The following is a 16,565-nucleotide window of genomic DNA, read 5'->3' on the forward strand; positions in this document are numbered from 1 at the left end:
GCTCTTCCCAGCCCGTCTCGCTGGCTTCTGCGAACCATCAGCCTCGGCTATGCGATTCAGTTCGCCCGGCGCCCACCCAAGTTCAGCAGTATCCGCTTCACTACAGTGAAGGCAGCCGATGCCCCTGTTCTTCGGGCAGAGATCGCAGTCCTACTGGCGAAGGATGCGATAGAGCCGGTCTCTCCAGCCGATATGAGGACGGGGTTTTACAGGCCTTACTTCATGTCAGGGACATTAAACATACCGAACAGGTAAACTTATCTACTCACTAGTCCACTTTTACAGTCTCACTGTGTTTATAATTAACCCTTCGCAAAGACCCGCCCCCCCCCTTAGTTACTGCTGCTACGTCCGACAAGCCATGGTGCTCTCACACCACACATCATGATCTCACACAGTGAAAAACACATCGCGGAACAAAGAGGACACTGACAACACATCAACAGACAAGAGAGAGCAGGTTACTTTTGGTATGAAACAAATTTTGTCATTTTTTAAGAAATTCAGCTTTCAAATTTTGTTATTTTTTACAAAATTCAAACAGTAAATACAGTTTTGTGGTTCTTTAGGGTGCTTTCACACCTGTCTCATTTGGAGCGTTTGATTTGGAACCTGTCTTCATATTAAAATGTTGTATAAACACACAATAAGCCCGCGGAGCGTACATCCATCTTGATGAGCGAACCGAACCAAGAAGAAAACGCAACATTGTAACAGGGTTTCCTGTGAAGGTTTTCTATTGTGGTTAACAGTGCTAACAACTGAGGTTGAAAAAAAAAAATCATATTATGTAGCACATCTACACCTCTAAAGCACAGCATTATTACTTAATGGCATAACACCATATGAGTTGGAGGTATGATGGAAAGCAGTGGTGATAAATACATCTATTTCTATATGAAGCGCTTCAGGCTTTGCAATGAATGCTACAAAACCCACCATATGTGTCTTGAGCAGCTGACAAGATTATAACCAAAGTTTAACGCTAAAGATTACGCTTACAAACTGCATTAGAATGAGTTTCCTGAGCTGAGCAACAGTGACAAGAAATTTTTCTCATACAAAAGTTTCATAAGCAACAATAAAAACCCACAAACCCTAAAGGGAAAAAATGGAAACGTTTCAAATCCAAACAAACAGCATCTGATAAAGAGAGATGCATTAATAAAATAGAATTATAAAAATGAACCGGCTTTAGGAGTTGGTTTTAAAGCTCAGAGCAATTCTATTCATCACAGCCTATTCAACGAAAACAGGCCACTACTGTTTGAAATTAATGAAATGAATAAAATACATAATCCCTACTTTGTGTGTCCTCACGGAAAAGATCAAGGAGCGTTTCAGATCAATCAGCTGTGATTATGTGATGTGATACCAGCACAGCCGCACTCGGCCATTGAACAGAGAGAGCAAGGACTCTGAATCAGGACTGAATCCACAGTGCTGCTTCCTCAAAGGGGGCAGGTCTTTCCTTTCATATTTCAGTTCTGCGCTTTGATATTTATGAGCACAAACTGAGAGCTAATGAGCTAGTGCTTCTGTCAAGACCACCGTCACAGCACAGGCAAACACACACACACACACTTAAACGCACAGCTCAATATATCAGCAATATCCGTCTTGTGTGTAGGTTTGAACGAGTGCATATCAGATTCAGCACACATCAAACACTCCATTTCTTCAACATCTATGACATCAAAGTCTCAGGAATGCCGATTTTAAACGATTTCGGCAGACTGCTCTTATCTTGGATCGAACAATTCCTATGATTCATGTTAGACACTGATTTGAAATACTAAAATAATTTGGCCAGTTAGATGGGTTCTTTCTAATTCACTCACCGATGTTTGGGTGATTCAGAAACTTCATGATTCTCACTTCTCGGAAGAGCTGAGAAAACACAATAAAGAGAGAAGATTTGAGAAGATTGTAAGCCTTGACAATAAAATATTAACCTGATCCTTGTGATAATGCCAGATTCATTAAATTATACAGATAGTTTACCGAAAAAAATTGTCCCCAAACCAGCAACTGTTTGGTTACCCACATTCTTCAAAATGTCTTCTTTTGTGTTCAATGGAAGAAAGAAGCTCAAACAGGTTTGGAACAACTTGAGGGCGAGTAAATGATGACAGTTTTCATTTTTGGATGAACTATCCCTATAAAGGCTCGGGTCAATCCCATTTGAAGCTGGTTTGCTGGTCGTTCAGTCTGGTCAGGCTGGTTTTATAGGGGTTTTGAGCAGTTAGTCAAAGTTTCTGAACACCAGCTTGGTCAGGCCAGCAGACAATCTATGACCAACGAAAGATTTTGGGTTGGTTTAAGCTATTTTAGGCAGAATTTACTAATAAATTAAGTGATAAACAATGAAAAAACTTTATCTGAACATTTACTATTGTCTGTTTAATCGATTTAAATATGTTCTATTTTCGTACAAACACAGATGTACTGTGGAAATCTGGGATTACATACAATGCTGTTCAAAAGTTTGAAAAAAGTTTTTTTTTTTTTTAAATAATAGGGTCCTATGTATATCAAGACTACATTTATTTAAGTCAAAAACAGTAATATTGTCTTTATTTTAATAAATGTATCACTTCCGTTACATGATCCCTAAAAAATTATTCTAAGATGTTCATTTAGTATTCAAGAAATCTTTTATCTTATTATTATTAGAAGTTGAAAATGGTTGTGCTGCTTAATGAAGTGTGGAGAGTGATCTTTCCAGGAGTGTTTGATTATCAAATTTTGAAGAACAGCATTTATTTGAAATAGAAATCTTTTGTGTGTCGTCATTTGTGATCAATTTAATGCATCCTTTCTGAATAAAAGTATCTTTCAAAAAACAATTAATTCCAAAGAACCTTTCTGACCCCAAAAAAACCCTATTTGTGAATGGTAGTGTATTAACATTTTACAGCACATACATTGTTAAAATTTCACTAGCAGCAGGAACAATGCATTAACCTCATTTCTTTAATACCCTCCAGGATTCTGCAGTAGTTACAGCAAAAAGTTTATGGAACGTGACCAGTGTATATATGTGTGCGTGGGGTAAAGCAGAACCCGTTCATTCCCACGTCAGAGGAAATCCTTCAGCCTCTCTTCCTGTAATTACCCCCTCTGAGCCCTCTCTCCAGACAGATATACAGATAAAAAGAGGAGATCTGCAGACTCACTTTTTGAAGACTAGAAGAGTTGAGTTGTGTCTTGTCTATGATTTTCACTGCTACCTGAGACAAAAGAAACACACACATATTAAACAGCTCTCTCAAAAATAAATGACCTTTTTCAAAAAGATTTTTGAAAATTCTAGAGTAACACTAGAAAGATGACTCTGAATGCTAACTGTGCTAGAGCTATATTTGCATGTTTCTGCAACTTCAGGCACCAGAAGCATGCCCCAGGGGTTGCTTTTTATTAAACCTATCCCTTTCATCAACTTTTGCTTTTTGTTATACAAATATCACATTAAAATTGGCTTAAACACATTTCACAATGCCTTCCCTTATTTTTGTTACTTGTTGAAATAATCAAAAACCTTTTAAATATTTATTGTTTTGAAAATGATTTCTATATATACAGTATCTCACAGAAGTGAGTACACCCCTCACATTTTTGTAAATATTTTATTATATCTTTTCATGTGCCAACACTGAAGAAATGACACTTTGCTACAATGTAAAGTAGTGAGTGTACAGCTTGTATAACAGTGTAAATTTGCTGTCCCCTCAAAATAACTCAACACACAGCCATTAATGTTTAAACCGCTGGCCACAAAAGTGAGTTGAGGGGTGTACTCACTTCTGTGAGATACTGTATATATCCCTGTTCCACAGTTGCATCATTTTCACCCAAAATATTTATTTATTTTATTTATTTATTTATTTTTATTTAGCAAAGAGGAAATGGTATCAGTGAAGAACATGCTTGGGAATGCTGAAACATGTAAAAAAAAAATTAAAGAGAAAATCATGTTAAATAATATTTTGATTACTTCTTTATAGTCTGAATTTGAGCAAAATTCTCATTCAATCTTATTTTCACATCCAATCCAAACCACAAACATAGGTGATTTGAAATTAGATTCAGCATATCTGGAGCCAGTGCACGAACACTTTGTCTTAAGAACTAGTCTGCCTAACTACTGACTAACAGCACTTTCTTTCTCAAATTAGACCAATTGAAATTTTTATGCAACTGACTTAAAGTTATGACCTGTCTTAAAAAAAACAGACTAACTTGTAATACTAGTCTAAGCAGTTTATGCAACAGGCTGGACATGAATCACAGTCAGGCTAAATCTCAAACGGTCAAACCATGAAATAAGTGTACTATATGATGAAAGTATCTGCTATAAGACTAACTAGTAATTCGTTTTTAACTGTGCATTATCAATAACAATTTGGAATGGTCTGTTACATCTGTGTTAGGGTGCGTTCACACTTGGCATGTTTGGTTCGATTAAATCGAACCCTGGTGCGATTGCTCTGTTAGTGCGGTTCACCAGGACCGCTGAAAAGATGGGTCTTGGTCCGCTTCCAAACGAACTCTGGTGCGGTTCGAATGATATATGAACGCAACACGGACCAAATACTTCTAAACTAACCAAAAACAGGAAGTAATGACAAGATGCGACACAATGCGACATGATTTGACGACGTGGTGTAACCAAAACAAAATGAGCAGAGGTCAAACGTGGAGCAACGATGAGGTAAAGTGCCTTTTATGAGCTCCTTGTGAGTTTGCAGGTGGTGAAAATAAAATTATATGTACACGCAAGAATGAGCGCGCTTAGTCCAGAGGATGGCATTAGGTGTGTTCGACTTAAAGGGGCGCTGAGCAGACCGTTCGGTTAATGGGTGCTTTGATATCATACACTCGCAGCGCCGCTTTAAGTCTAACGCACCTTTTGTTTGGGGTGTTCGGGGAGTTCCGTCACGATATATACATCATTCAAGCCGACCAATCAGGTTGTGAACGTATCACTATGCCTTTAGGTTCGGTGTCTTTAGGTTCGCTGTCAAAAATGCCAATGTGAACGCTAAGCGGACCAGGATCAAATGTATCATTTTCCTTTTTGGTCTGGACCAAATGAACCAAACAAACCGAACTACAAGTGTGAACACACCCTTAGAGGGAGCTGATATGCTGTAAAAAACGATTTTTCAAAGTTGTAAATAAAACAAAGCTCATTAGAGTATGTTTTACAAGAAAATACTATTTCAGTCTTTCTACTTCAAAATTTCACATTTAGTTTGTTGCTTGCCATTACTTTGTGATTGTTGAAATTTAGTAGTGAAAAGTAAATTTCACACAATTTTTTTTCAGTGTAGTATTCACCTAACTAGATCCACTAAAAAAGGTAGATACACAGGAGATCTAGTTACCTCTTTAGAAGTGAGGACATGTCGGGCCAGTTTAACCTTGGCAAAGTTGCCCTTGCCGATGGTCTTCAGCAGTCTGTAATTTCCTATGTGGGGGTTTTCATCCACAGTCGGCACTACATTCCGACTACGTGACACACTGGGACGCCCTCCTCCTTTGGCATCAGAGTGGGTCTGACAGAGAGAAGGGATACAGGGATCAGAAAAATGTTTCAGATGGCCACACTCGGATGACACTTTGATTTTCACATTCAAATTCAACTACATTCTCCCCCTCTCTCGCTTTCATACACACACAAACTCACACATGAGGATAAATGTATCAGACTGATTCACAAGAGGAAAATATGGCTATATTCACACAGCCGTAGAATATTGCCTAGTCATTTTGGAGTGCTAAATACACAGTGATGATCATAACCTCTGATTGAAGTGACTACCTGGCAATTGAGGGGTCAGAACCAGATCAGTGAGCTTGAATGATATGTGAGGTATGAACAGAACCACGGTTGAAATCTTGTATGTAACATGTCATTGTTGTGCTCTAGAGCACAGAAAGTGTAAAATAAGCATTTGAAGCAGCACTTGGTGTTTGTTAAGCAGAATCATTTGACAACCTTTGACTGTTGGTAAGAAGACTTTCTGTAGTTATGGAAGATATGGGTACAGAAGAGTTTACTACCGTTCAAACGTTTGGGTCAGTAAGGCTCTTTTTGAAGGAAATTAATATTTTTAATCAGCAAAGATGAAAGTAAAGACATTTATAATGCTACAAAATATTTCAATTTCAAATAAATGCTGTTCTTTTAAACTTTCTATTCAAAGAATCATGGTTTCCACAAAAAAATAAAGCAACACAACTGATTCTGATTATCACAACTGATAATAATAAGAAATGCTGTGCTTACTGAGCACCAAATCAGCATATTAGAATGATTTCTGAAGGATCATGTGACACTAAAGACTACAGTAATGGCTGCTGAAAATTCAGCTTTGCCATTACAGGAATAAATCACATTTTAATATATTAAAATAGAAAACAATCATTTTCAATTGTAATAATATTTCCACAATATGTTTTTACTGTATTTTTTTATCAAATAAATGGAGCCCTGGTGAACATAAGAGACAAAACATAAAAAATCTCCAACTTTTACATGGTAGTGTGTAGTTGCTGTATTTGCTGGATAGCAAATGAACAGGAATAAGGGCTCAGAGAAACACATACATATTCAAACTCTGGGTCTGAAAATATGCATATTATGTAATGCATCACATGCACCATGTTAATTTATGATGTCCTTCAGCACTGGTGAACACTCTCAATGTCCTTTTATTCACTGACCCAGCACCGACCTTACACACAGGTTTTTTTTTTTTTATCATTACTACTATTGATCATACTAAGCATTAGAAAATGATGGACAGAAGTGGCAGGTCTGAGCAGTGGCGGCTCGTGGGTTTTAAAATAGAGGAGGCACACTAATTGTATTGGTCTGGGATCCCTGCCGATTATTATTATTATTATTTGCTTAACCACTTTAAAATGGCTTTTTGGTTGCTTTTAGTCAGAAAACGTAAAGAAAACGGCATACATACAGCAAGATAATATAATTTCACTTACCTGGCCTATCACTTGAAGCAAACATCCGTCCTTTCTTAAAAGTCTGTGTTAAAAGAGACTTTTGCCTGTTGTGCCATTTAATTAAGCCGACTGTGCCTCCCCTGCCTCCCCCGACAAGCCGCCACTGGGTCTGAGTAAATGACATAAGCCAGGCTTGAACTTGCATCGCCTACATTGCTTTTTTTCTGCAGAACTCAAAAGATATTTTTTTAAAAATGCCTTAGTGTATTACAATTGAAATCAATGGTTACCAAAACTGTTTGGTTACCAGTATTCTTGAAATGATCTTCTTTTGTGTTCCACAGAAGAAGAAAAGTCAAACAGGTTAGGAATGACATGACAGTGAGTAAATGATGACAGAACTTTCATTTTTGGGTGAACCATCCCTTCAATAATGCTTATCAAGGGAAGAAAATTATGTGACAAGAGAAAGGAAGATGCATCGGCACTGCAATCATAAAGCATTCTAGTGAATGAAAAATCATAATCTTATGAGACCTTGCTGCAGTTTGGGACGTGTTCCTAAACACCCGACAGTCCCTTAACCCCACCAAATCGTCTCAACTCTCCCGTCCAAATCAAGATTAAATCCCAATTTCCCACGTTACCCCACTACACTGGAGAAACATACAGATTAGATTAGATTAGATTAAATCAGACGGGTCCATCTGCTAAAACCGCAAATACACAAACACACACACAAATATGCTATGTGCTTCTCTATGTTTTCCCGCTTTCGTTCCATCACAAACATAAGCGTGTTAACATTTACACAAGTAGTATCACACAGCATTTATCATTTTAATCTCTAACTTTACAGGAGTTTCTCCATTTCTGTACTCAAGCTAAAGCAGAGCTCATTAAAGGGAAAGTTCAATCATCAAGAGGGACCCAGCCAACTCCATGAGCCCTGTGGTGTAATGCGTGTGTGTTGTGTGTGCGTGCAAACCACAGTTCACATATCTGAGCGCTGTACTTCATGACAGCTCCGTCTTCAAAGACCAACCGATCAAAGTTCAAAGCCATAAATGTAATGCTTGACGTCAGTCTACTAACTGGTGCACACAAAGAGGTATGTTTTTAAAAGAAGACGCTCTTTATTTCTTTACACGTTTCACATGATTCCAATTTTGAAAGAGGGGCAGCTTACAGGAAAGGCATGAGAAAAGCTGGCTGTCTGAATGCGTGTGTTTATAGGTAAACTGAGCCAAGAGCAGTAGCAAAGGTCAGGGCATGGAAAGCTGGAGATTGACAGTGTGCTGACAGGATCAGAGGGGCAGGGAATTAAGGTATTAGAGGGCTTGTGTGCAGGTATGGCTGGGGACTCAGATTTTAGACCTTGGTATAGCTTGTGTGTGTGTGCATAGTCATGTGAGCGAAGTTATTCAGAAGTTTGGGATCAGTAAGATTTGTAATGTTTTTTTAAAGAAGTCTCTTCTGCTGATAATGGTTGCATTTATTTGATCAGAAATACAGAAAAAAACATGATATTGAGAAATATTATTGCAAATTAAAATAATGGTCTATTTTAATATACTTTAAAATATTATTTATTCCTGTGATGCAGATCTGAATTTTCAGCAGCCATTACTCCAGTCTTCAGTGTCACATGATCCTTCAGAAATCATTCTAATATGCTGATTTATGATCAATATTGGAAAGTTTTGCTGGTTAATATTTTTTTGGAACCTGTGATACTTTTTTCAGGATTCTTTGATGAATAAAAAGATAAAAAGAACAGCATTTATTCAAAATAGAAATCTTTTGTAACAATATACAAAATATTTTGGGGTCAGTATTTTTTTTCTTGTTTTTTTTAAAAGAAATTAATGCTTTTACTCAGCAAGGATGTGTTCAATTGATAAAAAAAAAGTGATAAAGATTTATATTGTTAGAAAAGTATTCTATTAAGCAGCACAACTGTTTCCAACATTGATAATAAATCAGCATATTAGAATGATTTTTTTCTGTATTTTTGGTCAAATAAATGCAGCCATGATGACCAGAAAAGCCTTCTTTAAAACACATTAAAAAATCTTACTGATCCCAAACTTTTGAACAGCAGTTTACATAAAGCAGAACTGATATCAACTTATCAATACATCACACATAAACCGCAATGAGACACTCTGCTACAATGTCACAATGCACTTTTACAATGGCACTCTGCTTTCTATCTAATCTTTCTTCCTTATTAAGCAGAACTTCACGAGACCTGCCCCACCGCACATGCAAACATACTGAAAAAACAAGTGTATAAGCAAGTATTATTTACCATTTAAAGTGCCCCTATTATGCTATTTGAAATGTTTATAATTTGGTTTTGGAAGTCCCCAACAACAGGTTTACATGCATGCAAGGTCAAATAACACTTTAATTTTCTTATAATATGCATTTAATTTTACGTTATTTCTCAACGACTCTCAAATGATTCGTTCGAAGATTCATCTTTCCAAACCACTCCTTTGCGTGAGGCTACTCTGCTCTGATTGGTCCGATGACCCAGTCTGTTGTGATTGGTCTACTGCGTACAGCGCATGTCAGAAACAAAATGCCCATCACTAGTACTGGAATACGGCTTATCAATAATACATCCTATTATAATGATGATAGAGCTCCACTCTGTTCTAAAAATAAAGAATCAGAGGGGAAAAAGTTGTTTTACACTTACGTTAGTGAACTAGGTCCACAGCTTAGTAGTAAAACCCCAAACAATAATGGCATATGCGTTAGTTGAACACAGACATGGAGTACTGATAAAGCACTGCCGTTTGTAAACCAACGTATTGCTCCATCCTTTATCATGATTCCAAGTAATAAGAACGACAGACATTCTATATTAATCGACACATTTCTAGGCCCACAGCTGATTAGCAGCACTGTAACATGAGTTAGATGGAGACCTACAGCTACACTGAGTGTATACACAACACAAGCCTACATATTTTGCACGTTCGACAGAACATTAAAGCAACAATTATTAATCATACTTACAGATTGTGATTCAGAGGAGCAAGCTGGTCCAAACAAACTGGGCACTGAGCCATCTTTCAAAGACAACCGGTTTATGAATCCCACGTTGAACTCGCAGGGATTGGGGAAGCAGTCATCAGTGAAATGACGGGAACACAGAAAAAGGTTGGGATTATACTGCTGGGGTATCGTAGTAAAGATGAATTTTAACCGCTGACTCTTCTTCACAGCCTCATCCTTTGGAAGTGAAAATAAACCGAATTCACTTTCATCGCGGAGAGCACAGATTCTTCTCGACATTACGTTATCCACACCAACAAGCTACAGAGCTTGAGGGATGTTTTTGCGGAATTTCCACGCAGAATGTAGGCGGGCATTATGCAAATGTGGTAACTTGTGACTAGGCTTGCCACGATAGACGGTGCTGATGGTGATACCGGTGTTAAGCCGCAACACCGGCTAGGAAAAGAGGGAACGCCCCGCCCCCACGGTGATACCAGTATTACCGGTGTTGTCACACATCGATGATTAACCGGTGGGAAAATTTCCTCACCTTCACAACCCTACTTGTGACATGTGAACTTCGCAGAAATGGGATTAGAATTTAAAACTACTCGTTTCAGCGGTTCAGAGTCGACTCCTTTTGAGAAACAATAACTTTATTTATGATGCACTTTCAGCTTTACAACTTTGAAGACTGTTTACATTCACATACAGCTACATTACACGCTGCATCAAAGGTAATTTACAAAAATACATAATAGGGGCACTTTAAAGCATCAGAACTCAAAACTCAGAACTCAGCGAGTTGCCCGTCTAGATGTCATTTGTAGGCACCATAACTGCACTCCCGACACAAAGACTGTTCCAAATGTTGAATATTTGATTTAAGTAAAATTTTGAGCCATTATCTGTGGACACAGCAATCCCACAGTTTATTGCAAACAGAACAGTTATAACCTTCACAAGGACTGCATTTGTTGGATCAAAAATATAGTAAAAACATTAATATTGTGAAACATTCTTAATATTTAAAAAAAATTATATTATTTTTGTTTTAATTTTAAAATGAGATTTATTGTGATCGCAAAGCAGGATTTTCAGCAGTCATTACTCCAGTTGTCAGGGTTATATTGATCCTTCAAAAATCATTCTAATAAGCTGATGAGGTACTCAAGAAACATTTATTATGATCAATAGGGATGCACCGATATGAAAATTTTGGCCGATACAATAACCGATAATTCTTTATTTTTGAAAGCCGATAACCGATATGTTGGCCTATAAATCTATATCCAAATTTTTATATACTTTTTGAGAGCCTGATTACAAAAAAGGTCTCATCATTAAAAGCCACATCCCAAACACTTCAACATAAGCAGCCTAGTTTGAACGGTGTACGTTTTAAAAATAATTTTACTCTCCCATTACCAAATTTAGTCATAAAAAAGTCTTACAAATAAATAAAATAATGCATAAATAATGCAAACAAGTCACTGGACATCATTACACGTGTAAAGAATCAAAATGAATGCGCCATAGATCAATAAAACGGAATAGCCTCTGCACGGACAATAATTAAATGATTTTAATTACTAAACCATATTGTTGATGAAAATAATAAGAGAAAAATACAAGTGGTTGTTATTATTAATAATGTATCAATGATTTTGAAAAAGTAACAAATTAATACCACTGTTTTAAATAGCAGCCGTTTGAGCTGCGCGTGCTGAAGCTGAAGAGCTGAATGAACACGGTAAACTGAAGCGTTTTTCTGGCAGCTTATTTAACTCAAGGAAATGCATCCTGAGATTAATATTAATACAACATAAACATAATATTACAACTTATATATGTACAAAATGACGCAGTTATTGCGTGCTATAGTCAGAATGTGTGATCCTGTTGTGGATGCGCTCTTCCCATAACAACGCGCTGAAACACAGCAACCAAACCCAAAGAATTCACAATGTTTCATTATAATAATGTTCTCATTACAATGTTATATACAAGACATCCCCAATCATAGTTATTAATGTTGTGCACTGCTGTTTGAGCTGCGTGCGCTGAGCTAAAGATGATCACCGGTAAACTGAAGCGCTCTTTTAACTTAACCAAACGCATTGTATATGAGATAAATCAGATAAAAATCAAATAAAACAATATTACAACGTACAATTGCACAAAAGGCTGCAAACGAACAGCGCGCATCTGAAGTGTCTCTGAAGGAAATAATGCATTATTTATCGGCTTTAAGATATCGGCCAAATTTTCTTATCGGGCCGATACCGATAACAGAAAAAATGAGCATTTATCGGCCGATACCGATATGAATTTTTGAATAGTACTGTAGTGGAGGGAAATTTAGGGTTGAATTTTTACATATTCTTCCAGTACTGAAAAGTAGTAGTTAAATTTATTTAAAAACAAATCATTTTTAATTAGCATTGACATGTTCTATGAATTGTTTGTGCTTTTAGCTTAGCAACATGCTACCATCAATCCCTACTGGAGTCAAATGTGATTGTTAGTCAAGTCTTTTGTGAGTGTCACATGAGCAACTTGTATTTTGCATGCATGAGTGACCCTTAATTGAGTTGCTGGACTGGACATATAGTGTTTCAATTCAGTCACTTCCAGGTTCCAGTTCAGTTAAAATGCTTCCTTAAAGGGATAGTCCACTCAAAATTTCAAATTTGGTCATCATTTACTCATCAGTACAAACCTTTATGACTTTATTTTTTCCGTGGAACACCAAAGAAGCTATTTAGAAAAATGATTCAATGTTTTTGCCCATACAATGGCAGTCAAAGGGGTCCAATGTTGTTTGAATATTTTCTTTTGTCTTCTACAGAACAAAGTCAGTCACACAGGTTTGGAACAACATGACGGTGAGTAAATAATGACAGAATTTTCATTTTTGAGTTTATTCAAAACTTATTCAACTTCTTGTCGCTTTAAAGTGCTGTCAGAACCAACAGTCTCTTTAGAAAGTAACTGCTTACGTCAACTGCAGACAGCCCACGAGGATTTAAAACAGAACCAGAGAGTCTCAAAAGGGCTAATTTTTTGTATCTAGAACTATATCCTTTGGCATCAACCTTACTATTAAATAATCATCTAGGACGAAGGTCAGTCTGGCTTAAATGAAATTCACATTTTTTGCTCTTTTTCTGGGTCTTTCCCTCGCTCCATATCATCATCTATCTCTCCTTGTAATTACACCCTCCACAGCAGTGAGGATAGAATAATGTTCTCCCTGACAACATGCTGTCTGTGCCGGAATCTTTTTTAGGTTTACTGGGAGTCCTGCTCACTTCAGCGTTGAACCTTAAATACCACCTTCTCCGGCAGCTCTGAGATCCCGAGTTTAGCTGACACTGGTTCAGCTCAGTAGGAAGCTCAGGACAGCTGATCAGACCCAAAAGCTGCTCTAAGTGCTTCATATAGCTACACGGCATAGAATTCTGTGACCGGACCTGACGTTTCTTGGCCTGGTTATGAGTTTCATCACTGATCTTTCCAATTTTACTCAGCGGTCTCTTTAAAAGAAAGATGGATGAATGAACCAGAGGCCCCGGGAACCCTATAAACACAAATGCTGTAGCAGCTGTAAAGCATGCTCTCTTGTTCTGTTCAAAAACACACATGCACTTGCACACAATCCAGAATGCCTTTAAAGAAGCAGTCAGTCGCTGGGTCGTGATTGCAGCATTGCCATGGAGATCCCTTGTTCGTCCTCATGCTATCTTTTCTTTTCTTTACCTTTCTAAAGGACAGCTCCCTTTCCTTCCTTCCTAGTATCTCTCTCTTTCCATTTCCCCTTTCTTATTTTTCTTCATCCTCTCTTTCTCGCTAGCCCATCTCTGCCTAGAAAAAGAGAAACACTTTTTCAACACACACACACACACACAGTTGCGGTCATACACGCCCAGAAAGCGACAGTCACGATGAAGAACTATAAATACTTCACCACCTACACATACACCATCTCTCCCTCTCTTTCTCTCACACACACACACACCATAATTGGTTCTAACTACATACTAAACAAAAGCATACTATTTCTGGTAGTATATTTCAATGTTTTGTTTATTAAAATTCTAGTTATTAAAACAAAACTTTTGAATGAGTAACTTTAACTATTCGTTGTAATATAAACATTCAGACAAGTAACGAGTCAAATTGAGCAACTATTGTTTCGCTATCCAAACTGTTAAAGTCACGATGAAACAAAGTAGTAACAGATCTTTCTCTCTGTATTGTGATGTAACTGACGTAACATCAGAGTCTAACTGATAATCTAAAAAAATTGGGCCAGGCACTTTTATATTTTGGTTGCTGTTGATTGGACTTTGGGCCTATTTACTCTTGGTCACTTCATGCATTTTCTTTGATTACATAGCTATCAGATTATGAAAAGGTGGACCAGGTGTAAATGCCCTCTTAAACGCATTTGAGATAGACTGCAATCCGACTGCACAAACCACTTCGAGAGGTGGTTTGAGACACATTCCAGATGCAAAGGGATAAGTGTAAATGGATCTGGTTGTTGAAGCCACATATGTAAATTTTACTTGCTAAATTCTTTCACTAGTGCTAATGACGCTCTCTCAACTGTTGCGGTCTATGATTTTGAAATCAACTGATGATAAATAAAACGCAGTGCATTTCTGTTGCTGTCTGTGATGTGATCTCCGTTGAATTTGCACATAGCGTTGGAACTGGAGATCGGATTTATAATTGTTTTTTGGAGACACATTTATGTGGCCAAGTGTAAATGGAACAGTTTCAACAAATCGATTTGAGAAAACACACGAGGTGACACAAGTAAATAGGCCTTTTGAAATGTGGGTGTTACACCCAAAAATAAATGTGAGCTTGCAGTCGATTGTGGGGAGATGGGGTTTAAGTGGACTAAATGATTGGGGAAGTCTGGCATTAAAATATTTGAACATTAAAAGGTCAAACAAAATTTTACAAATAAAACATACATGGATTAATCGTTCACAATAAGATCTATAACATGCATTTACAAAAAAGATGAATAGTGAATTTTTATTTCTTGTCAACTTTAACTTGTGATTCATTAAATGAACCAATTCAGAAGAGTTATTTATATATGAATCATGCTTCACTAGTCATGCTGTATGTTTGGTTATGCTTGCAGAGGGCAACAATTATGTAATATAAAACTGCTTTGACCTGTTTTTCAGTTCCAGAAGAGGGTGGAATGAAAAAAGAAAGGAAGGACAGGAAAAAAAGAAGGAAACAAAGAATTGGCGGAAGGAAAAATGAAATTAATAAAGCAAAGAATGAGATATAATGGCTTGTTTCCCCCGAGCGGTATGGTTCAGTAGAGTACAGTACAGTACAGTACAGTACAGTACGATTTGAGCCGGTACACCCTGAGTACCCTTACTTGATAGGCGTGGTGTATGCCGGAAAGTAGCAATTGACGTCATTCTCATGCAAAGAAAAAAGCACGACATTGTCTGTGTGTATGTGTGTGAAAATATAAAATTATAAAATACACTGTTATATTTATTGTGTTTGCACACTCTGATGTAAACAAGTTTCACAAACATCACCATGTTTGGATGTTTCTCACATAAAACCAGTCCGATGAAACATACAAAGGAAGAGAAGCACGGATGAACTGATGGATGGATGAATGACAGACAGGGCCTGCAGGTAATGCATGGGGATGTAAATCCCACACTGCCTCTATTTAAAACTAGAGTCTGGAGGCAGCCAAGGGCACAAACAGAGAGCAGATGGAGTGTCTCTCTCACACTCCCTCTTCTTCATCACACCTCTCCCCTCATTTCTCCAGCTTGTCCTATGTCAGGAAACTGTCAACAGTGAATAAATAATCCTGACATTAATATGCTCTCCCTCAATGAGCAGCAATTCCTCTGGGATGTAAAGCTCCACAGGGTGGCCGGCTCTTTCCGGAGCACTGCAGGGTGTGGTTTACACCCTTCTGCCCTAATGGAGTGTAGCTATCAAACAAATACACCTCTAGTGACCGTTTATTTGAGCTGAGCTTTAAAAACATGTACCGAGAAAGACTGAGAGGAAAAAGAGAATGTGATACCAAAGGGAAACCGGCAGAGAGCTAAGAAAAAATAAAATATACAAAAACTATCAATAAAAACTAGGGGTGGAAGAAACGATTCTGAAAACTTCAGATACTGAAAGCACTTCTTGTTTATTGTTTGTAATGTGTTTCTTTGATCCCCTTTATTACTTTCAATTTCCTTGTATGTTTTGAAGCTATATTCAGTTAGTTAGTCATTCCTGACATACAATTGTTTATTATCCATTTGTAACTATTATAGTACTTATAATTATTCAAGTCTTGTTTACAATTATACAAGAAAAAAAACGCAGATCAAGAATCGTTTTAGAATCAGACTGTGATTACAAGACCGGAATCGGACTGGATAGTGAGGTGCCTTAAACATTTAACATCATAGAGGTATAAAACAGTCACGCATGAATTCACCATATGAAACTAAAGCACTAATAAAGACTAAAAAAGGTGCCGAGACACTAATAAATCAGTTCACAAAAAA

At 37.3% G+C, this 16,565-nt stretch overlaps 1 protein-coding gene across 9 annotated transcripts in view; it reads right to left on the reverse strand.

Moving 5' to 3' along the window:
- The window catches only part of LOC107668475 (serine/threonine-protein kinase MARK2-like), a 52,205-nt gene that overhangs the window by 24,808 nt on the left and 10,832 nt on the right, over nucleotides 1-16,565 (reverse strand). For 4 of the 9 annotated variants that reach the window (XM_016460381.1, XM_016460374.1, XM_016460366.1 and 1 more), the window contains exons 1-4: nucleotides 10,006-10,382; nucleotides 5,391-5,561; nucleotides 3,180-3,233; nucleotides 1,842-1,890 (exon numbers count right to left, since the gene is read on the reverse strand). In XM_016460381.1, coding sequence (XP_016315867.1) covers nucleotides 1,842-1,890; nucleotides 3,180-3,233; nucleotides 5,391-5,561; nucleotides 10,006-10,284 — 553 coding nt within the window. In that variant the 5' untranslated portion in view covers nucleotides 10,285-10,382. Of the gene's footprint in view, nucleotides 1-1,841; nucleotides 1,891-3,179; nucleotides 3,234-5,390; nucleotides 5,562-10,005; nucleotides 10,384-16,565 lie in introns of those variants that run through there. The other 5 variants (XM_016460357.1, XM_016460396.1, XM_016460389.1 and 2 more) reach the window with 3 other exon arrangements.

This window comes from Sinocyclocheilus anshuiensis, unplaced genomic scaffold (genome assembly GCF_001515605.1).
Source record: "Sinocyclocheilus anshuiensis isolate Anshui unplaced genomic scaffold, SAMN03320099.WGS_v1.1 scaffold337, whole genome shotgun sequence".
Lineage (NCBI taxonomy): Eukaryota > Metazoa > Chordata > Actinopteri > Cypriniformes > Cyprinidae > Sinocyclocheilus > Sinocyclocheilus anshuiensis.